The sequence below is a fragment of the Bos javanicus genome, chromosome X, assembly GCF_032452875.1.
Source record: "Bos javanicus breed banteng chromosome X, ARS-OSU_banteng_1.0, whole genome shotgun sequence".
Taxonomy (NCBI): domain Eukaryota; kingdom Metazoa; phylum Chordata; class Mammalia; order Artiodactyla; family Bovidae; genus Bos; species Bos javanicus.
Window position 1 is genome coordinate 132,036,941 of NC_083897.1, and position 24,372 is coordinate 132,061,312.

The 24,372-nt window shown below is 37.1% G+C and overlaps 1 protein-coding gene across 1 annotated transcript in view; it reads left to right on the plus strand.

The window, feature by feature from the left end:
• The window catches only part of BEND2 (BEN domain containing 2), a 62,985-nt gene that overhangs the window by 12,780 nt on the left and 25,833 nt on the right, over positions 1-24,372 (plus strand). Inside the window, exons 4-17 of the mRNA XM_061408845.1 lie at positions 2,955-3,026; positions 9,932-10,036; positions 10,536-10,941; positions 12,437-12,559; positions 13,402-13,524; positions 14,367-14,489; positions 15,332-15,454; positions 16,297-16,419; positions 17,265-17,387; positions 18,233-18,355; positions 19,197-19,319; positions 20,163-20,285; positions 21,815-21,922; positions 23,111-23,260. Of these exons, the coding sequence (XP_061264829.1) occupies positions 2,955-3,026; positions 9,932-10,036; positions 10,536-10,941; positions 12,437-12,559; positions 13,402-13,524; positions 14,367-14,489; positions 15,332-15,454; positions 16,297-16,419; positions 17,265-17,387; positions 18,233-18,355; positions 19,197-19,319; positions 20,163-20,285; positions 21,815-21,922; positions 23,111-23,260 (1,948 nt within the window). The remainder of the gene's footprint in view (positions 1-2,954; positions 3,027-9,931; positions 10,037-10,535; positions 10,942-12,436; positions 12,560-13,401; positions 13,525-14,366; positions 14,490-15,331; positions 15,455-16,296; positions 16,420-17,264; positions 17,388-18,232; positions 18,356-19,196; positions 19,320-20,162; positions 20,286-21,814; positions 21,923-23,110; positions 23,261-24,372) is intronic.

The window sequence follows — 24,372 nt, forward strand, 5'->3', positions numbered from 1 at the left end:
CTAATCTACTATAATTCCATAAAATTTTTACTGCCTAATAAATTTGTGATGCAGGGCTAATTCAGATAATTTTAAAAACAAAGACACTGATAGTTACTTGGTATAGTTCTATTAAAATTATCCTTATAGTTCATAATTTATCCTTAGAATAAAGAGTTATTATAATTAAATCAAATGGCTATTTTCTGTCTGTTTACTTATTTATACTGTGTTTTATTCCAAAAAGGGATTTAAGGTGTCTTAGAGTAATTTTATTAAGAAAAACCGGTGCTTAAGTGCTTCCTGCTTTGTCCACAGAGTGTCACTGTTGGATTATTTGAAAGTTAAAAGTCATACAACATTAGTTCTTTGTGGTTAGAAATATTTGTTTTTAAAGCAGTTCTGGTACCAGATTACTAGAAGACTAGTCTTTCCATCCTAAAGTACATAAGGGGTTAAGCTTAATGGAAAATGTTGTCCTAAGTATAGTTGACTTAATGAGAAAACAGTTCTGCAAATATCTTTCCATGTTATTGTAATGCTTGCAATGGGCAAAGGTCCTTTAGGCCTTTGAAGCCTTAAAGCTTTTCTTTCAATTCTTTCTTTTATATTTCCTTTTGGTTTATTAATAAACCCTCCCTATGTAAGAACATGAACACCTGATTGTGGAGAACGTGGAAGTGTCATTAATGAATGTACATCAGACTGAATATTTTTGTAGTATTAATTGATAATTGCCAAATATATTCACATTTACTGTCATAAAGACAGTGATTAAAATTCTTTTCAGCTTTCATTTACTGTGGAGTTACTCTGAACTTGTGAGCCCAAGGAAATATTTCTCTTACATGAGTACTTTACCATTTTATTTTTCTCTTTTCCTTATCTAATAGAAATTCATAGTGGTTTTGTACCCTGCTTCAGTAACTTTTCTAATTTTTTAAATGGTTTTAAATTTATGGGGGATTCCCTGGTGGCTCAGACGGTAAAGCCTCTGCCTGCAATGCAAGAGACCGGGGTTCAATCCCTGGGTCAGGAAGATCCCCTGGAAAAGGAAATGGCAATCCACTCCAGTACTCTTGCCTGGAAAATTCCATGGATGGAGGAGCCCGGTGGGCTACAGTCCATGGGGTTGCAAAGAGTCGGACACGACTGAGTGACTTCACTTTCTTTCACTTAGATTTATGGAAGAGTTACGAATACATTACAGAGAGTTCTTGTCTTTCACAAAATTTTCCTTAATGTTAACTGACCTGCGTAACTTAAAGTTATGGTAATTGTTTAACTACAGTACGGTTTTCAAAACCAGGATATTAATACTGGTACCTTACAATTAGCTAAACTGCATCCTTGTTTGATTTTCACCATCCCCTCTCCTCCAGTCTTTTTTCTGTTCTAATCCAGTATTCCTCATTGATTTTAGTTGCGTCTTCCAGTTTGTGACAACTCCTTAGTCTTTCCTTGTCTTTTGTGACCTTGACCATTTTGATGAATGTACTAATCATTTATTTTGTAAAATGTGTCTCTTGATTTTTGTATGTCTGATATTTTCTTTTGAATAGATTGAAATTATGCAATTTGGCAAGAACACCACATACACAATGTTGTCTCCTCATGAATCATATCAGAAGTTTGAGATGTCCATATGTCTTTTTACTGGTGATGTTAACACCAATCATCTGGTGGTGGTCTGGATTTTTTCATTGTAAAATTACTATTTCCCCTTTGTAATTAATAAATATTTTGGGAAGGAGTATACTTTGTGCTCATATCCTGTCCTCAACTATTTGCTCTGTGTTGAGTTGCTGCTGCTGCTGCTGCTAAGTCGCTTCAGTCGTGTCCGACTCTGTGCGACCCCATAGACGGGGGCCCACCAGGCTTCCCCATCCCTGGGATTCTCCAGGCAAGAACACTGGAGTGGGTTGCCATTTCCTTCTCCAGTGCATGAAAGTGAAAAGTGAAAGTGAAGTCACTCAATCATGTCCGACTCCTAGCGACCCCATGGACTGCAGCCTACCAGGCTCCTCCGTCCATGGGATTTTCCAGGCAAGAGTACTGGAGTGGGGTGCCATTGCCTTCTCTGGTGTTGAGTTAGCTCATGGATTTTACCGTGGATTTTATCTGCAACATTTACTACTGTGGTGTTTGCCTATTGGTGACTTTCTGTTTCCCTTATTTCTTTGTATTTATTGTGGAATTAATTTGTAAGGAATAACTATCTTTTCTTCCCTATTTATTCAGTTATATATTTTATATCAATATGGACTGGTGGGCATTTATTGTATTATATACATTATAATCCAATATTGCCACTATTTTATCAATCAAATTTTACAGCTTTGATGATATATTGAGAGCTCCTTCTGGCTCCTGTGACCTTTTGACATTCTCCTTCTTTTTTGAGCAATTCCATATTTTCTGACATTACAAGATGTTCTAGCCTCATATATACTTTTCCCTGTCCCAGCTCTGGAATTCACCTGTCTTTCAATTCACCTCTGGTTCCTTTTATTGGAGAGTGGTATTTAGAAACCAAGCTCTGGATGCTAGGTGTGTTCATTGCTACTCTTGTGTAGCAAGATCTTAGTCCTACTTAGTAGATCTTAGTCCCACTTAGTAGACAGAGCTAGGAAATAAGTGTGTCTACTAATTCAGCATACACATACATTTATGACTATGTCTATTTGTATGTATATTATAAACTGTTCATATGAATATTCAGGAGCTTTTCTTAATCTTAGCTTATATAATAACTTCATTCTTTTAGTCTTCTTTTTAATTGGCTTTTATCTTTTTCATCCTCATGATTCTGGGGTTTGGTTTTACTTCATCTATGCTTTATATTGTAGATTTCTGAAATACTATTGAGGTAAAAAAGAAAACAATTAATATAGAGCAAAGTATATATTTTTAGTGCTTTATTTGGTTCCTAGAGATATTAAGTATTGACTTACTTATTTTTCTGATATTAATAGAACCATACAGCTGAAGATTTATTTAATGGACATCGTCATAACCAAATTATTCGACTCCAACGCTATTGTCAGGTATCAAAGTTGTGTCTTAAATGTAGTTTTCCAAAATATTGATTATAATTTTCTTTACATCATTTAATGTCATTGTACTCATTTTAATAATATTTATTTATTTGGCTGCTCTGGGTCTTAGTTGCAGCCTGTGGGTTCTTCCATCTTCATTGTGGCCTGCAAGATCTTTTAGTTGCAGCATGAGTGTCATTGTACTATTAATAGAAATTTTGCTATGCCAAGTTCTCTATGATTATTCATTCCATTGTGATACTTTAAAAAATATCTACTTAGAACAACATTCCTAAGTGAAAAACTTGAAATAAAAATATGGTTTTTGTTTTTTAAAAAATATAGCCCATAACTGGTCAACTGTAGTTAAGTGTCTTTCATCTAGACTGTTCAATACTGAATTTCTCCAATATTCTCTTTTAAGGAAGTTGGCTGATTTGGATGAAATTTATTATGCCTAAATGCGTGTTAAAATATCTCAGTTGAAGTACAATGGCAGCCCACCACTGTTTTTTTAATGAGTATATCTTATATAATTTTGAGGGGATTTTGTAAAAATTGACATATTGGTGGAGACTGATAGAAGTATGTAACTATCAAGGATTTTGTGAGCTGCATACCCTAGCAATAATGAACATTTATAACAAATGTTTCTTAACATATAACATTTCTTTGATACAATGAACTAACATACTTTGAAAAGTAAGAAGTGTTTATGAGAGTCTTTATCATTATCACTATTGAGAACAGAAGTGGAACACGTAAAGGGGACTTTTGGTGTCTTCTGGGGAAGGATGTACAGAGAGCAGGAACGTAGGGGCTAAGTAGGGAGTTCTGATTTTGAGCAGTGCTAGCCCAGCCTGCTTTACATCAGGATCCACGAGGTTGATGAATGAGGTTGACAGGGCTCTGCCAGGACCTTCTGAACGATTGTGCAAGACGCGGTGGGATGCAGCATCTCCCATCAGACATGCCCAGGTTTCAGAGTCACAGCCCTGCAGTGGGCCCTGGGGGATCCTCTCCATTTCTCCTCCTGTGCCGGCTCCCTCCTGTCTTCAGCGCCTTCTCTTCCCAGTCTAGGCCACACGGGGCAGCACTTCCACCTGTTGTTTTTTATCCTTCCCAGCGTCCCCTTTAGTAAAACCCCAGCCCTGTCCAGCCAGGCTGGGAAGCAGAGGGGAGGACCTCTGCTGGGGACTGGTGACCCTCAGACAACCCCAATCCTTCTCGCTTATTTCATGGAGAAAATGGTGAAGCGTGGAGCAGAAATCCCCTCCAAGTCCCGATTCTTCTCACAGCCCACAAACCTGCCTAGTTCCATCTCTGCCAACCTCCTTCCTGACCGCTGGAGGGGGAAAAGGGTTCCCCCTGTAAGGCTAACACTATCACTTCCTCTGGTTTCTGCATCTGATCCTCTTTCCCTGTGTTCAGACACCTCCCTTCATCCATCACCCTCCTCTTTCCTGGATCTTCAGCCTCTGTCTCTGTCACTCTCAGCATATTCATTCTCCCACTGTTATTCTTTAAAATCACTTCTTTTGGCCTCCTATCCCTCTCTAGCTGTCATCTTCTCTCTCTGCTTATCTTTATAACCCAGTTCTTTAAATGTCATTTATGTTATCTAAGGGCCTGAATTCCTGTTTTTAGCTCTCTTAATTATAAAAGTAAAACATATACACACAGTTCAAAGAAAAGTTAAAGAATAGACAATGGCTTAAATGAAACATGAAAGTCTTTTCTTCTCCACCTTTGGCCCTATACCTTGGAGGTAACCACTTTTAACAGTCTATTTTAAATTCTTCTTGTAGTTTCTATCATTATACAAATAATACACCCTATTTCTTTTTGTGTTAACTTTTGGTGTTAACTGTTAACTTATCACTTTGAAAAATTAGGAATTTAGCTCTTTCATCTTCCCCACTCTGAAATTAGTTATACTGAATTTATAGTTTATTGCTCTCTGTTAGTTTTTGCTATTAAACTTATATTACCTGTTCTGTCAGCTTTAGACAGCAGTCTTTTAACTGTAATCACACCCCATTGTATAAGAATTAGACATTTCCATTCCATACACTGTCCTCCATTTATCTTCTTTCTAATGCTCATTTCTCACATTCCTAACACTGACAAATATATAAATTCTGCTCTGTAAACTATTACTAAGCCTTCCATGTTTTAGATACAAATTATTTACAGAAATAAAAATTAATCAGTACATACAGTGCTAGGATTTTATAAACATTATTTTCTATACAACCAAATGGTATCTTTGGCCTCATAGGGAAACATATATCTTTATTTTTAACTGAAGCATAATTGACATACAACATGATATTAATTTCAGGTGTACAGTGTAATGATTAAACATTTTTATACATTGCAAAATGATTACCATAATAAGTCTAGTTATCATCTGTCACCATACAGTTACAAATTTTTTTTCTTATGATGACAACTTTTCTTATGTTACTTTCAAATTTGCAGTACAGCGTTATTGGCTGGAGTTGCCATGCTGTACATTACATCTCCATGATTTATTTTACAACTGGAAATTTGTATCCCTTGATCCACTCTACCCATTTTGCCCACCCTGCAACAACACTCCCTTCTGGCAGCTACCAACTGTTTTCTGTATCTATGACTTTTGTTTTGTTTATTAGGTTCTGCATGTAAGTGAAATCATGGTGTTTGTCTTCTTTTGACTTACTTCACTTAGCAATCCATGTTGTCACAAATGACAAGGTTTCATTCTTTTTTACGCCTGAGTACTTTTCCACTGTCTGTATATATACCACATCTTCTTTATTCATTGATGGGCAGTTAGGGTGTTTCTATATCTTGACTATTGTAAATAGTGCTTCAGTGAACGTAGAGGTGCATGTATCTTTTCAAATTAGTTTTTCATTTTATTTGGACAGATACCTAGAAGTGGAATTGCTGGATCATATGGTATTTTTATTTTAAGTTTTCTGAGGAACATCCATATTATTTTCCATAGTGGCTGTGCCAATTTACATTCCCACCAAAAGCACGGAGGGTTGTCTTTTCTCCACATCCTTGCCAACACTTGTTATTTCTTGTCCTTTTGATAATAGCCATTCTGACAGCTGTGAGATGATATCATGTTGTGGTTTTGATTTGTGTTTTCCTGATTAGAAATGTTGAGCATCATTTTCATGTGCCTATTGGGCATCTGTATGTCTTTGGAAAATCTGTTCAAGTCCTCTGCCCATTTTTTAATCAGTTTGTTTGTTTTTTGTTGAGTTCTATGAGTTCTTTATATGTTTTAGTTTTTAACCTCTTATCAGATACATAATTTGCAAATATCTTCTCCCCTTCAATAGGTTGCCTTTTTATTTTGTTGATGGTTTCCTTCACTGTGCAGAATTTTTTTTTTCTTTTTAGTCTGATATAGTTCCATTTGTTTATTTTTTCTTTTGTTGCTGTTGCCTTTGGAATCAGATCCAAAAAAACTTTGCTAAGACTGATGTCAAGGTACTTTCTGCTTATGTTTTCTTATAAGAGTTTTATTGTTTCTGGTCTTACATTCAAGTCTTTAATCTATTTTGAATTAATTAAGAAATATAATCTTATAAGTTGCTAAGTTGCTAATTTTCTATTAGTCAGGGTCCTAAGCATCAAGGTCAACGGATTCTCTCCTGTCTTCCAACAGTGCTCAAAATCATGTCATATTCTAGTTGGATTTATTTGAACAGTGACTTTTTATTTGTCTAAATATTTTCTTCTATAGAAGATTATTTCTTTTGGATTTTCTGCTGACTACTTTTGTTGAAAGGAGAAATATGCCTTTTTATTTCTTTGCTAGGATTTTTGAGCTTCAGAGTCATTTCCATGTTGAATAGAGTCTGCTTTCTTCTTTACGTAATTTTTTGCAAACAAATCCTTCCTGTTATAATTTGCACCAATTACTTTAGAGGCATAACTGTCATCTCAGTACTTCTTTTGACTGCCTGCTGTTTCTGGGATCCCATGGCTTCTTCATCTTGGATTCTCCTCTTGCTTTCTTTACAATTTTCTCTGAGTAACTACTTTTTAAACATTTTTTTTCCCACAGAAAGTTGCATAGGAGTTGAATTTTCAGTCCTTGTATATCTGAAATTTTCTTTGTGTCCTTTTATGTCTCTTATGCCCCATAATTGTCACACATGCTGAGTATGCAATTCTAGATTCAAAATTACTTTCCCATTGAAATTCTATTCTAGCATCAAGTGCTCTTGAGAAGTCCGTTAGTATTATGATTTTTTTTTTATAGGTGAAATTTTTTCTCTGGCTTTGGAAACTTTTAGAATCTTTATTTTTTTCCCATGTATCCATGGGCCCTTTCAGTTTGAATATTTGTGCCATTCTTTAGCTCTGATAGAATTTTTCTTCATTTCTTCCTTTCCATATACTCTATTCCCTCTGGAGTAATTTTTATTTTGTTAAAAAATTAATTAATTTGACTGCATCGATCTTAATTGTAGCATGTGGGCCTAGTTGTCACATGGTGTGTGGGATCTTAGTTCCCTGACCAGGGGTTGAATCCACGTCCCCTGCATCAGAAGGTGGATTCTTAACCACTGGACCACTAGCAAAGTCCCTGGAGTGACTTGTAATTGGATGTGACAACTCTTACATCATCCGTGTTGCTTAATGTTCATCTCATTTTCTGTCTCTGACCTATGTACAGCATTCTGAGAGATATCCTTGTCTTTGTCTTCCTGATGTTGTGTTTGTATTTTGGGGGCACAATCAATTATATTTGTAATTGTCAGTAATTTGTTATTTTCTGATTGCCACTGTTTTATAGCATTAATATTTTTATTTTATTGTGTGATATCATCCTGAGTGTCTAGGAGCATTTGGATTATTAAAAGTGTTGTTCTGTTTTTGAAATTACATCTTTCTCCTGTAAGTTCATTGTGCTGTCCACTGGTCCCCCTCTGCTCAGTCTAAATCTATCTGAATGATTCTCTCTATCAAAGGTTTTGCTTTGATACAATTCTGATTCCAAAATCTATGTCTTTAGCCTCTGCCACTTTTCATGGCCCCAGAATCATGAATGTATCTAGCCAATGCCTGCTGAAGAACTCGGTATAATGTGTACAAAATAATTTTCTCCATATTCCCTCTCTCAGGTTAACTACCATCATGTCTTTAATTAAGTTGGAAATCCAGACATTATCTTTGACTAGTTCCTTCCCCTCTCCCCCATTAACCAAGTCCTAAGGATTCTCTTTCTTTAATATCACTCAAAACAGTTTCTTGTACATCCTAACCACCACATCTTTGATTCAGATCCTCACCATTTTGCATTTTAATCTTTTCTAAAGATGAGTTTGCCTCATGTCTTTCCCATGATTGAGTTTCTATTGGGTGAAAATCTCAAAATGGCGCTTCTTGCCTCCCCAGCTTTCTTCCCCAATGCTTTTTCCTCTAAGTTTCACATTTTGTATTAAGCCATAGATAGTTCCCTAAATATATTATGCTAATTCATGTTCTGGTCTTTTAGAATTTTCTGTTCTTTCTGTTCTATATGCCCTTCCATGCATCCTCACCAAGCAAATAGTTTCTCACCTTTTAATTCTCAACATAGTCATTTCCTTCTCTGAAAAGCCTACCATGACTGCCAGTCTGGATTGGGTCCCATTTTTTCTGTGCACACTTATTACTTGTGTCATGGCACTGGTAGTAATAATAATAATAGATGAGCGTTATTGGACTGGTTATTATGTACTATAATTACTATGTTAATATCAGTATAAGACTCCATTACCTCATTTTGTCCTCAGGATAACTTTTGAGATTTTTACCCCCAATTCTACATATGAGAAGATTGAAGCATAGAGAAGTTAAGTGCCCAAGTTCATAGAGCTAATAAGTGGTAGAACTCTAGTATTTGAACTCAACCTTGTCCCCCTAGACCCTGTGCTATTTATCCCAGTGTAATAAGCCAGTGAGTCTCATACTTGATCATGCATTAGAATTACTTGGAGGGCTCTCTCCTAGCGATGAGTTCCTGTATCAGCAGGTCTGAGGTGGGGGATTTTTTTTTGCATTTCTGACAAGCTGTGGGTGATACTGATGCTGCCAGTGCATGGACACTGTTCTAGGCTGCTAATCAATTTATTTATTGATATTGTCTATTTTTCTCTCTCTTCAGCTAAAATAGAAGTTCCTTAGGGCAGGAGTATTTCTTTTTTTTTTTTTAGTGTCCATATTCCCAGCATCTAGCAAAGTTGTTCTGACAGGTAGTAAGCCCCCAGTGAACGTTTAACTTGAATTAATGAATGAATGAGGTAGTGGTTCTGACCTCTTTGTATAAGTGTATTTTTGCCTGAATGAAATTTCTGTGTATTTCAGGATTTTTCGGGTTTTATCAGTTACATACTGATTGGCATAGAGGGGCTGTGTACTCAAAGGTTTTGTAAGGTTGTTAATTGCATGACTGTAAAATACTTTGAAGCCAAACATCTATTGTATTTGGCTCACTATTCTTTCTGGAATGGGCCGCTCTCTGCCTGTTAGTTTATACTGACATTGTATGGAAAGAGGCTCTTTTGCCTTTTAGCAGATTTGAACATTTCTTTCCTAAAAAAGCACCTTCCTTGATGTAAAATGACTCCATCATAAATGTGATGGCTTATAGGAATTGTGGTACATTTACTTTCCAGTATTCAAGCTTCTTCAAATGCCTGTATGATATGGAGTAGTTGAGTGGGAAGTTGGGGTGCTTTATCTCAGCCAGCTTGGCTCTGGATCACCAACAACCAGGCATCAAGTGGGAAACAAGAAATTTCTGATGGCTTGAGAACTTTCTTTGATTCTGGCAGTCAAAATTTGGTTTATTGGCATTTTCTTATATGTTACTGTTTTTTTCCAAAAAGGAACACTAAATTTTTTTATTGTAACAGAATTTGCAAGAACTTACTGAAATCATCAATAGTCAAATTAACCGCCTTCGTGAACTAGTTTCAGAAATACGGCGTTCTTTGGAGACACCACAGATGCCACCCTGTGTAAGTATTAGAACATTTTTACTACTTCCATAAACCTATATTTCCTAAAGAACCACTCAGTTACAAGTGAGAGAGAGCTAATAAGTCTGAGATTAGCAAGACTGATTTATACTTTAGCAGTAGGTTGGAAGCTAAACTTCTGTTGGAAGAATGCTAAAGTTTAGATTTGAGACATGATGCTGAATATTTTTGTTTGTAACCATAAGGTATAAAGTGCAATCAAAATGTAGGTATGAAGAGGAATAAAAATCATATAATCAAAACTCAGCATTTATACTTGACTGTGGAAAATGATGTTGCAGGGAAAATAAGGTATTAATGATTTTACCTACTTTTCAATGTTTATTTTTACTCACAGATGATTTATACTGTCTATGTGTCATTTTAGAGATCATCTGGATTTACGCATAAAGGTTTTGACTGTATACCTCATAGAAAAATTAATGTCTAGAATCCAAAGAAAGGAGCTTAACCCATCCTGTTCTTTTATCCTGGACAGGGAGATGATAACCCATCTTTACCAGCAGAGAGGCAGGAAAATGATGCTGAGACCAATCCAGGAGGAACATCTCTTCAGTCAGCAGCATCCCCTGAACGGCAGCAACTGGAGTGCAGCGAGAGTCCACCACTTCCCGTGATTGTCTGTGCATGCTCATTACAGCCGAATCATGAGTCAGGCAGCCCAGAAACTAGGCGTTTTTATCTGTCCCTTTTCAGTGAAGGTGATGAAAGTGCCAACAATGATCTCTCATCTGCCCAGGATTCTCTAGCACAACCTATAGCACATCTTCCACAAGCAGAATCCAGTCTGCACGACAACTTTGAGACAGTGAGAGATTCAGCTATAAATAACAACATGAACCCAGACACTGCCTTGCCATCTCTCTGCATCCCTCCCAATTTTGGTGAGTTTGAAATGGCACACATTTTAAATAGCATCTTGGTAATCTAGATTAAAAAGCTTCCTCAATGCAAACTAGTGCTAGTGGTTTTTCGATTCAATGGACATGAACTTGGGCAAACTCTGAGAGATGGTGAAGGACAGGGAGGCATGGCATGCTGCAGTCCATGGGTTCACAGTCCAAGAGTCGGACACGACTGGGTTACTGAACAACAACAACAAAAATACTGAGATAATTGTAGCTTCACATGTAGGTGTAAGAAATAATACAGAGTCATAGCCTTTACCCAATTTCCCAAAGTGATAACATCTTGTGAAACTATGGTAAAATATCACAACCAGGATATTGATATAATCCATGGATCATATTCAACTGTTCCCAGTTTGACTTGTATTCATCTGTGTGTCTGTACTTTTAGTTTTATTCTGATTGATCATGTAATAAGGTTTGTATGTCCACCACCATAGTCAAGGGACAACAGTTCCATCACATGGATCACTTGTGTTGCCTTTTTATAACCATGCCCATCACCCTCTGATGACCTGGCCCTCTTCATTCCCTTATCCCTAATTCTTAGAAACCACTTATCTATTCTTCATCTCTAGAACTTTGTCACTTCAAAATTGTTATATATTTGGAGGCATATAGTATATAACATTTTGATACTGGCTTTTTTCACTCAGTATAATGCCCTGGAGATTAAACCAAGTTGTTCAGTAGTTCCTTCCTTTTTATTGCTCAGTACTGCTACTTGGTATGGATGTATCATAGTTTAACCATTCATCTGTTTAAGAAAATTTAGAGTTTTGTAATCCAGGTTTTTATGTTAGGACTAAGGCTGCTGTGAATCTTCATGTACAGGTTTTTGTGTAAATAGAAGTTTTCATTTCTCTGACATGAATACCCAAGAGTGCAATTGCTCGCTATATGTTAACATCATGTTTAATTTTATGAAAAACTACTGGGCTTCCCTGGTGGCTCAGATGGTAAAGAATCTGCCTGCAATGCAGGAGATCAGGGTTTGATCCCTGGGTTGAGAAGATTCCCTGGAGAAGGAAATGGTAACCCACTCCAGTATTCTTGCCTGGAAAATCCCATGCCCAGAGGGCCTGGCGGGCTATAGTCCATGGGTTGCAAAGAGTCAGACATGACTGAGCGACTGTCACTTTGTACTTTCACCTGTTTTCCAGTGTAGGTGTACCATTTTCCATTCCTGCCAGAAAGGTATGAGTTTCTCTGGAGCCATATTTTTGCTCTCTTCCTGTTCTTTCTTCCTGTTGATGCTTCATGAGTCCTTCTTTCATCATATCCTATCTGGTAGAAGATTTTCTTTTAAATTTACTTTAAGAATAAGTCTGCCAAGGACAAAACCTTTTAGTTTTCCTTTGTGCGATAATGTCTTTGTTTCCCCTTCTTTTCTGAAGGACAGTTTCACTCAGTATGGAATTCCTGGATGAGAATTTTTATATTATAGCCCTTGAAAATTTTTTATTTGTAGAAACACCAGGAGAAGCAGAAACCAGCCTTGCAAGCAGCACTAAGATAATGCATTACCCAACTTTACTGGAAAATGTCAGGGGCCAGGATACTGTCTCATCTGACTTAATTCCTCCCAATTTTGGTGAGTTTGAAATGATATACATTGCAAGTAGCACTGTTTCATCTAGATTCCTTAATGCAACTCCATGGTAGCTCTTTTATATATTATGCTTTTAATTTTGAGGTAATTTTAGATTCATGTGTAGTTGTAAGAAATTATATGGAGATCCTATTTTTGCTTCATCTATCTTCCTTAATAAAAACATCTTGCAAAACTATAGTAAAATTAAAAAAAAAAACCAGTATACTGACATTGATTAAATCCACGTGTGTGTGTGTGTGCATTTAGTTCTATGCAATTTTATTTCATGCATCAGTGTGTTTGCTCTGGGCTTCCCTGGTGGCTCAGATGGTAAAGAATCTGCCTGCAATGCAGGAGATCAGGGTTTGATCCCTGGGTTGAGAAGATTCCCTGGAGAAGGAAATGGTAACCCACTCCAGTATTCTTGCCTGGAAAATCCCATGCCCAGAGGGCCTGGCGGGCTATAGTCCATGGGTTGCAAAGAGTCAGACATGACTGAGCGACTGTCACTTTGTACTTTCACCTGTTTTCCAGTGTAGGTGTACCATTTTCCATTCCTGCCAGAAAGGTATGAGTTTCTCTGGAGCCATATTTTTGCTCTCTTCCTGTTCTTTCTTCCTGTTGATGCTTCATGAGTCCTTCTTTCATCATATCCTATCTGGTAGAAGATTTTCTTTTAAATTTACTTTAAGAATAAGTCTGCCAAGGACAAAACCTTTTAGTTTTCCTTTGTGCGATAATGTCTTTGTTTCCCCTTCTTTTCTGAAGGACAGTTTCACTCAGTATGGAATTCCTGGATGAGAATTTTTATATTATAGCCCTTGAAAATTTTTTATTTGTAGAAACACCAGGAGAAGCAGAAACCAGCCTTGCAAGCAGCACTAAGATAATGCATTACCCAACTTTACTGGAAAATGTCAGGGGCCAGGATACTGTCTCATCTGACTTAATTCCTCCCAATTTTGGTGAGTTTGAAATGATATACATTGCAAGTAGCACTGTTTCATCTAGATTCCTTAATGCAACTCCATGGTAGCTCTTTTATATATTATGCTTTTAATTTTGAGGTAATTTTAGATTCATGTGTAGTTGTAAGAAATTATATGGAGATCCTATTTTTGCTTCATCTATCTTCCTTAATAAAAACATCTTGCAAAACTATAGTAAAATTAAAAAAAAAAACCAGTATACTGACATTGATTAAATCCACGTGTGTGTGTGTGTGCATTTAGTTCTATGCAATTTTATTTCATGCATCAGTGTGTTTGCTCTGGGCTTCCCTGGTGGCTCAGATGGTAAAGAATCTGCCTGCAATGCAGGAGATCAGGGTTTGATCCCTGGGTTGAGAAGATTCCCTGGAGAAGGAAATGGTAACCCACTCCAGTATTCTTGCCTGGAAAATCCCATGCCCAGAGGGCCTGGCGGGCTATAGTCCATGGGTTGCAAAGAGTCAGACATGACTGAGCGACTGTCACTTTGTACTTTCACCTGTTTTCCAGTGTAGGTGTACCATTTTCCATTCCTGCCAGAAAGGTATGAGTTTCTCTGGAGCCATATTTTTGCTCTCTTCCTGTTCTTTCTTCCTGTTGATGCTTCATGAGTCCTTCTTTCATCATATCCTATCTGGTAGAAGATTTTCTTTTAAATTTACTTTAAGAATAAGTCTGCCAAGGACAAAACCTTTTAGTTTTCCTTTGTGCGATAATGTCTTTGTTTCCCCTTCTTTTCTGAAGGACAGTTTCACTCAGTATGGAATTCCTGGATGAGAATTTTTATATTATAGCCCTTGAAAATTTTTTATTTGTAGAAACACCAGGAGAAGCAGAAACCAGCCTTGCAAGCAGCACTAAGATAATGCATTACCCAACTTTACTGGAAAATGTCAGGGGCCAGGATACTGTCTCATCTGACTTAATTCCTCCCAATTTTGGTGAGTTTGAAATGATATACATTGCAAGTAGCACTGTTTCATCTAGATTCCTTAATGCAACTCCATGGTAGCTCTTTTATATATTATGCTTTTAATTTTGAGGTAATTTTAGATTCATGTGTAGTTGTAAGAAATTATATGGAGATCCTATTTTTGCTTCATCTATCTTCCTTAATAAAAACATCTTGCAAAACTATAGTAAAATTAAAAAAAAAAACCAGTATACTGACATTGATTAAATCCACGTGTGTGTGTGTGTGCATTTAGTTCTATGCAATTTTATTTCATGCATCAGTGTGTTTGCTCTGGGCTTCCCTGGTGGCTCAGATGGTAAAGAATCTGCCTGCAATGCAGGAGATCAGGGTTTGATCCCTGGGTTGAGAAGATTCCCTGGAGAAGGAAATGGTAACCCACTCCAGTATTCTTGCCTGGAAAATCCCATGCCCAGAGGGCCTGGCGGGCTATAGTCCATGGGTTGCAAAGAGTCAGACATGACTGAGCGACTGTCACTTTGTACTTTCACCTGTTTTCCAGTGTAGGTGTACCATTTTCCATTCCTGCCAGAAAGGTATGAGTTTCTCTGGAGCCATATTTTTGCTCTCTTCCTGTTCTTTCTTCCTGTTGATGCTTCATGAGTCCTTCTTTCATCATATCCTATCTGGTAGAAGATTTTCTTTTAAATTTACTTTAAGAATAAGTCTGCCAAGGACAAAACCTTTTAGTTTTCCTTTGTGCGATAATGTCTTTGTTTCCCCTTCTTTTCTGAAGGACAGTTTCACTCAGTATGGAATTCCTGGATGAGAATTTTTATATTATAGCCCTTGAAAATTTTTTATTTGTAGAAACACCAGGAGAAGCAGAAACCAGCCTTGCAAGCAGCACTAAGATAATGCATTACCCAACTTTACTGGAAAATGTCAGGGGCCAGGATACTGTCTCATCTGACTTAATTCCTCCCAATTTTGGTGAGTTTGAAATGATATACATTGCAAGTAGCACTGTTTCATCTAGATTCCTTAATGCAACTCCATGGTAGCTCTTTTATATATTATGCTTTTAATTTTGAGGTAATTTTAGATTCATGTGTAGTTGTAAGAAATTATATGGAGATCCTATTTTTGCTTCATCTATCTTCCTTAATAAAAACATCTTGCAAAACTATAGTAAAATTAAAAAAAAAAACCAGTATACTGACATTGATTAAATCCACGTGTGTGTGTGTGTGCATTTAGTTCTATGCAATTTTATTTCATGCATCAGTGTGTTTGCTCTGGGCTTCCCTGGTGGCTCAGATGGTAAAGAATCTGCCTGCAATGCAGGAGATCAGGGTTTGATCCCTGGGTTGAGAAGATTCCCTGGAGAAGGAAATGGTAACCCACTCCAGTATTCTTGCCTGGAAAATCCCATGCCCAGAGGGCCTGGCGGGCTATAGTCCATGGGTTGCAAAGAGTCAGACATGACTGAGCGACTGTCACTTTGTACTTTCACCTGTTTTCCAGTGTAGGTGTACCATTTTCCATTCCTGCCAGAAAGGTATGAGTTTCTCTGGAGCCATATTTTTGCTCTCTTCCTGTTCTTTCTTCCTGTTGATGCTTCATGAGTCCTTCTTTCATCATATCCTATCTGGTAGAAGATTTTCTTTTAAATTTACTTTAAGAATAAGTCTGCCAAGGACAAAACCTTTTAGTTTTCCTTTGTGCGATAATGTCTTTGTTTCCCCTTCTTTTCTGAAGGACAGTTTCACTCAGTATGGAATTCCTGGATGAGAATTTTTATATTATAGCCCTTGAAAATTTTTTATTTGTAGAAACACCAGGAGAAGCAGAAACCAGCCTTGCAAGCAGCACTAAGATAATGCATTACCCAACTTTACTGGAAAATGTCAGGGGCCAGGATACTGTCTCATCTGACTTAATTCCTCCCAATTTTGGTGAGTTTGAAATGATATACATTGCAAGTAGCACTGTTTCATCTAGATTCCTTAATGCAACTCCATGGTAGCTCTTTTATATATTATGCTTTTAATTTTGAGGTAATTTTAGATTCATGTGTAGTTGTAAGAAATTATATGGAGATCCTATTTTTGCTTCATCTATCTTCCTTAATAAAAACATCTTGCAAAACTATAGTAAAATTAAAAAAAAAAAACCAGTATACTGACATTGATTAAATCCACGTGTGTGTGTGTGTGTGCATTTAGTTCTATGCAATTTTATTTCATGCATCAGTGTGTTTGCTCTGGGCTTCCCTGGTGGCTCAGATGGTAAAGAATCTGCCTGCAATGCAGGAGATCAGGGTTTGATCCCTGGGTTGAGAAGATTCCCTGGAGAAGGAAATGGTAACCCACTCCAGTATTCTTGCCTGGAAAATCCCATGCCCAGAGGGCCTGGCGGGCTATAGTCCATGGGTTGCAAAGAGTCAGACATGACTGAGCGACTGTCACTTTGTACTTTCACCTGTTTTCCAGTGTAGGTGTACCATTTTCCATTCCTGCCAGAAAGGTATGAGTTTCTCTGGAGCCATATTTTTGCTCTCTTCCTGTTCTTTCTTCCTGTTGATGCTTCATGAGTCCTTCTTTCATCATATCCTATCTGGTAGAAGATTTTCTTTTAAATTTACTTTAAGAATAAGTCTGCCAAGGACAAAACCTTTTAGTTTTCCTTTGTGCGATAATGTCTTTGTTTCCCCTTCTTTTCTGAAGGACAGTTTCACTCAGTATGGAATTCCTGGATGAGAATTTTTATATTATAGCCCTTGAAAATTTTTTATTTGTAGAAACACCAGGAGAAGCAGAAACCAGCCTTGCAAGCAGCACTAAGATAATGCATTACCCAACTTTACTGGAAAATGTCAGGGGCCAGGATACTGTCTCATCTGACTTAATTCCTCCCAATTTTGGTGAGTTTGAAATGATATACATTGCAAGTAGCACTGTTTCATCTAGATTCCTTAATGCAACTCCATGGTAGCTCTTTTATATATTATGCTTTTAATTTTGAGGTAATTTTAGATTCATGTGTAGTTGTAAGAAATTATATGGAGATCCTATTTTTGCTTCATCTATCTTCCTTAATAAAAACATCTTGCAAAACTATAGTAAAATTAAAAAAAAAAAACCAGTATACTGACATTGATTAAATCCACGTGTGTGTGTGTGTGTGCATTTAGTTCTATGCAATTTTATTTCATGCATCAGTGTGTTTGCTCTGGGCTTCCCTGGTGGCTCAGATGGTAAAGAATCTGCCTGCAATGCAGGAGATCAGGGTTTGATCCCTGGGTTGAGAAGATTCCCTGGAGAAGGAAATGGTAACCCACTCCAGTATTCTTGCCTGGAAAATCCCATGCCCAGAGGGCCTGGCGGGCTATAGTCCATGGGTTGCAAAGAGTCAGACATGACTGAGCGACTGTCACTTTGTACTTTCACCTGTTTTCCAGTGTAGGTGTACCATTTTCCATTCCTGCCAGAAAGGTATGAGTTTCTCTGGAGCCATATTTTTGCTCTCTTCCTGTTCTTTCTTCCTGTTGATGCTTCATGAGTCCTTCTTTCATCATATCCTATCTGGTAGAAGATTTTCTTTTAAATTTACTTTAAGAATAAGTCTGCCAAGGACAAAACCTTTTAGTTTTCCTTTGTGCGATAATGTCTTTGTTTCCCCTTCTTTTCTGAAGGACAGTTTCACTCAGTATGGAATTCCTGGATGAGAATTTTTATATTATAGCCCTTGAAAATTTTTTATTTGTAGAAACACCAGGAGAAGCAGAAACCAGCCTTGCAAGCAGCACTAAGATAATGCATTACCCAACTTTACTGGAAAATGTCAGGGGCCAGGATACTGTCTCATCTGACTTAATTCCTCCCAATTTTGGTGAGTTTGAAATGATATACATTGCAAGTAGCACTGTTTCATCTAGATTCCTTAATGCAACTCCATGGTAGCTCTTTTATATATTATGCTTTTAATTTTGAGGTAATTTTAGATTCATGTGTAGTTGTAAGAAATTATATGGAGATCCTATTTTTGCTTCATCTATCTTCCTTAATAAAAACATCTTGCAAAACTATAGTAAAATTAAAAAAAAAACCAGTATACTGACATTGATTAAATCCACGTGTGTGTGTGTGTGCATTTAGTTCTATGCAATTTTATTTCATGCATCAGTGTGTTTGCTCTGGGCTTCCCTGGTGGCTCAGATGGTAAAGAATCTGCCTGCAATGCAGGAGATCAGGGTTTGATCCCTGGGTTGAGAAGATTCCCTGGAGAAGGAAATGGTAACCCACTCCAGTATTCTTGCCTGGAAAATCCCATGCCCAGAGGGCCTGGCGGGCTATAGTCCATGGGTTGCAAAGAGTCAGACATGACTGAGCGACTGTCACTTTGTACTTTCACCTGTTTTCCAGTGTAGGTGTACCATTTTCCATTCCTGCCAGAAAGGTATGAGTTTCTCTGGAGCCATATTTTTGCTCTCTTCCTGTTCTTTCTTCCTGTTGATGCTTCATGAGTCCTTCTTTCATCATATCCTATCTGGTAGAAGATTTTCTTTTAAATTTACTTTAAGAATAAGTCTGCCAAGGACAAAACCTTTTAGTTTTCCTTTGTGCGATAATGTCTTTGTTTCCCCTTCTTTTCTGAAGGACAGTTTCACTCAGTATGGAATTCCTGGATGAGAATTTTTATATTATAGCCCTTGAAAATTTTTTATTTGTAGAAACACCAGGAGAAGCAGAAACCAGCCTTGCAAGCAGCACTAAGATAATGCATTACCCAACTTTACTGGAAAATGTCAGGGGCCAGGATACTGTCTCATCTGACTTAATTCCTCCCAATTTTGGTGAGTTTGAAATGATATACATTGCAAGTAGCACTGTTTCATCTAGATTCCTTAATGCAACTCCATGGTAGCTCTTTTATATATTATGCTTTTAATTTTGAGGTAATTTTAGATTCATGTGTAGTTGTAAGAAATTATATGGAGATCCTATTTTTGCTTCATCTATCTTCCTTAATAAAAACATCTTGCAAAACTATAGTAAAATTAAAAAAAAAAAACCAGTATACTGACATTGATTAAATCCACGTGTGTGTGTGTGTGCATTTAGTTCTATGCAATTTTATTTCATGCATCAGTGTGTTTGCTCTGGGCTTCCCTGGTGGCTCAGATGGTAAAGAATCTGCCTGCAATGCAGGAGATCAGGGTTTGATCCCTGGGTTGAGAAGATTCCCTGGAGAAGGAAATGGTAACCCACTCCAGTATTCTTGCCTGGAAAATCCCATGCCCAGAGGGCCTGGCGGGCTATAGTCCATGGGTTGCAAAGAGTCAGACATGACTGAGCGACTGTCACTTTGTACTTTCACCTGTTTTCCAGTGTAGGTGTACCATTTTCCATTCCTGCCAGAAAGGTATGAGTTTCTCTGGAGCCATATTTTTGCTCTCTTCCTGTTCTTTCTTCCTGTTGATGCTTCATGAGTCCTTCTTTCATCATATCCTATCTGGTAGAAGATTTTCTTTTAAATTTACTTTAAGAATAAGTCTGCCAAGGACAAAACCTTTTAGTTTTCCTTTGTGCGATAATGTCTTTGTTTCCCCTTCTTTTCTGAAGGACAGTTTCACTCAGTATGGAATTCCTGGATGAGAATTTTTATATTATAGCCCTTGAAAATTTTTTATTTGTAGAAACACCAGGAGAAGCAGAAACCAGCCTTGCAAGCAGCACTAAGATAATGCATTACCCAACTTTACTGGAAAATGTCAGGGGCCAGGATACTGTCTCATCTGACTTAATTCCTCCCAATTTTGGTGAGTTTGAAATGATATACATTGCAAGTAGCACTGTTTCATCTAGATTCCTTAATGCAACTCCATGGTAGCTCTTTTATATATTATGCTTTTAATTTTGAGGTAATTTTAGATTCATGTGTAGTTGTAAGAAATTATATGGAGATCCTATTTTTGCTTCATCTATCTTCCTTAATAAAAACATCTTGCAAAACTATAGTAAAATAAAAAAAAAACAGTATACTGACATTGATTAAATCCACGTGTGTGTGTGTGTGCATTTAGTTCTATGCAATTTTATTTCATGCATCAGTGTGTTTACTCTGAGCTTCCCTGGTGGCTCAGATGGTAAAGAATCTGCCTGCAATGTGGGAGACCAGGATTCGATCCCTGGATTGGAAAGATTTCCTGAAGAAGGGAATGGCTACCCACTCCAGTATTCTTGCTTAGAGAATTCCATGGACAGATAAGCCTGGTTGGCTACAGTCCATGGGTTGCAAAGAGTCAGAGATGACTGAGCGACTAACACACACACACACACACACACACACACACGCGCACGCGTGCGCACACACACACACACACACACACACAGAGTCATGATACAGAACATTTCCATCATTACCACAAACACCCTTCATATTGCCCTTTTCTTAACCACAGCTACTTCCTTCTGGTCACCCTTTCCTCCCACCCTGCCCCAGGCCAGCCCAAATTTGACTTGCTATGATTTTGTCATTTGAATATTGTTATTTAAATGGAATAAGTACTATAGAACCTTTTGGGCATGGCTTTTTTTTTTTTTTTTTAACTGACCATAAATGGCTCAAGTGGTAAAGCATCCACCTGCCAATGCAGGAGACACAGGACACATGGGTTTGGTCTCTGGGGTGGAAAGATCCCCTGGAGGAGGAAATGGCAACCCACTCCAGTATTCTTGCCTGGGAGATCCCATGGACAGAGGAGCCTGGTGGGCTCCAGGACATGGGGTCGCAAAGAGTTGGACACGACTGAGCACATGCACACACACATTGCTTGTATCAAGAGTTTCTTCCTTTTTATTGTTGAGTTGTATTCTATGGTATGGGTGTGTAACTGTTTATTTGTTCACCCATTGAAGGACATTTGTGATATTTCCTATTTTTCATTGTTATAAGTTTAGCTCTATGAACAGTCCTTTGCCAGCTTTCACATAAATATAAATCTACATTTCTTTGAGATGAATGCTCACGAGGGCAATTCTGGGTCACATGTAATTCCATGTTTAGTTTTATAAGAAACTGCTAAAATTATTTTTCAGAGGAGCTGTGTAATTTTTCCTTCTACCCATAGTATATATGTGATATAATTTTTATTCATGTATATTTATTCTCTTTCCATTGTTCTTTCTTCTTGATGCTCAAAGAGACAAGTTCTTTTAGTTTTCCTTCATGTAAGAATATATTTATTTCTCATTTCTTAATGAGACATAGTTTTACTGCATATAGAATTAATGATTGACAGTTATTTTCTTAAGCACTCAAAAAATGTTTTTACTGTAACTATGCCAGAGGTAGCAGAAACCAGCCTAGAGAACAAGCCTGAGACAATGAGTTACTCGATATCAGGAAATGACAGTGGCCCGAGTTCATCATCAGTCAACCTCCCACCCAATTTTGGTGAGTTTCAAATAATACATAGTATAAGTAGCACTATGTAATCTAGTCGCATCAGCATCCTTAATGCAAGTTAGCAGTAGTCCGTTTTTTAAAATTAAACTTTTTATTTTGGAATAATTTTAGATTCACATACATTCATAAGAAAAAAAATAATAAACTAAATTTAATGAACTCACCAAAAAAAAAAAAATAATTAAGAGACCCCTTTTACACTTGACCCTTTTCTCTCAATGATAACATCTTGCAAAACTAGTAAAATATCACAACTCAGGTATTGACATTGATATAATACACAGATGTTACTGAGATGTCCCTAGTTTTACTTGTGGTAATTTGTATGTGTTTATATTTATTTCTGTCTGATTTCATCATATGAGTAGATGTAATATCCACCACCACGTCAAGACGTAGAAACATTTCCATTACCATAAGGATGCCTCTTCTTGCCCCTTTATAGCCACTCCCACCTCTCTTAGATGACCCTCTCCTTCCCCATTGTTCATTCCCTAGCCCCTGGCAAACACTGGTTTCTATAATTTTGTCACTTCAAGAATATTATACAAAAGGAATCTTATGGTACCTAAACTTTGAGGATTTTTTTCACTCTGCATAATTCCTTGAGGATTCATCCACGTTGTTGCATGTACAAAACTTCCTTTTTTTGCTGAATAGTTTTACAGGATTTCAGTATGCAGTAATTGTTTTTAACCACTCAGCCATGGAAGGACATTAGTTTTTTTCCCTATGGTTTTTAGTATTAAGTGTAATGATGTTAGGAACATCCATGTACTGGTTTTTGTATAAATGTAAGTTCTAATTTTTCTGTCTTGAATTCCAAGAGTGCAATTTTTGAGTCTTATGGTAATAGCATGTTTAATTTTGTAAGAAAATGCCAGTTTTCTGGAGAGGTTGTATCATTTTTCATTCTTACCAGCAATGATCCAGTTTCTTTACATTCATATTTCTGTTCTTATCATAGCTTTTTCTTTCTTTCTGATGCTCCCAATTTTCTTCTTTCATCCTCTCTTTTCTGTTTGAAGATATTCCTTAAACTCTCCATATGGGTAAGTCCGCTAGGGACAGATTCTTTTAGTCTTCCTTTGTTTCAAAATGTTTCTGTTTCACCTTTTACTTGAAGGATAGTTTCATTTCATGTAGAATTCACCATTGAGAGTTCTTTTCTTTCAGGGGTTGAAAAATTTATCCTTACACAAAAGCCAATAAAGGAAGAAACTGGTGTGGAAAACAGCTCTCAGACAGTGTATTATCCAGCTTTATTGGGAAGTATCACTGGTCTAGGTACTGACTTTTCATCTCATTCCGCCCCACCTAATTTTGGTGAGTTTGAAATGATACATATTGTGAGTAAGCACTGTTTAGTCTAGATCCATCCACATCCTTAATACAAGCCAGTTGTAGCTCTTAAAACTTTTTGGTATAATTTAAGATTCACATGCAGCTGTAAAAATAATGCACAGAGATCCTATTTATGCTTTTTTTTCCCCAACGACTACACCTTGCAAAACACTGGTACAGTGTCACAACCCATATACTGACATTGATACAACCCACAGACGTTATTGAGGTGCCTCCAGTTTTACGTGTATGTGTGTGTACACTTTCATGTGTGTATTTAGCACTATGCAGTGAGAGAGTACACCACAGTCAAGGTAGAGATCGTTACCATCACCCAAGGATCCCTTGCTACTGCTTTTATACAAACACAACCAGGCTTTGCTTTCTCCAAGACCCATCGCTAACACCTGGCTACCATTGATCTCTTCTCTGTTTCTATAATTTTGTCTCAGATTGTTATATAAGTGGAATAACATACCATATAACTTTGGGATTGGCTTCTTTCACTCAGCCTAATTCTCTGAAGAGTCATCCAGTTTGTGGCATGTGTCAACAGTTTATTACTATTACTGCTGCAGAATATTCCATGCTATGGATATACAACATTTTAACTCTTCCCCTGTTGAAGGGCATCTGGATTTTTTTTTTTTTTCAGTTTTTGGCTCTTAGGAATAAAGCAGCTATACATATTCATGTACATACTTTTGTGTAAATATAAATTTTTATTTCCTAATAGTTCCTTCCTATTGATGAAGAGTTTTCCATGGTGTGTGTGTATGTATACACACACAGTGTGTTTTTTTTTAATTCATACATTGAAGGAAATTTATTTTTTTTCTTTCTGAGATGGTTTTTTTTTTTAAATTCATACATTGCAGAAAATTTGTTTTTTTTCTTTCTGAGTTTTTGGATATTTCAAGTAAAGTGCTGTGAACATTGATGTATTGATTTTTGTGTAAATATAAATTTCTGTTTCTCTGTCATGAATGCCAAAAGTGCAGTTGCTGGGTCTTATAAGTAATAGCATGTTTAGTTTTATTAGAAACTGCCAAACAATTTTCCAGAGAGGCTCTACCATTTTACGTTTACAGCAG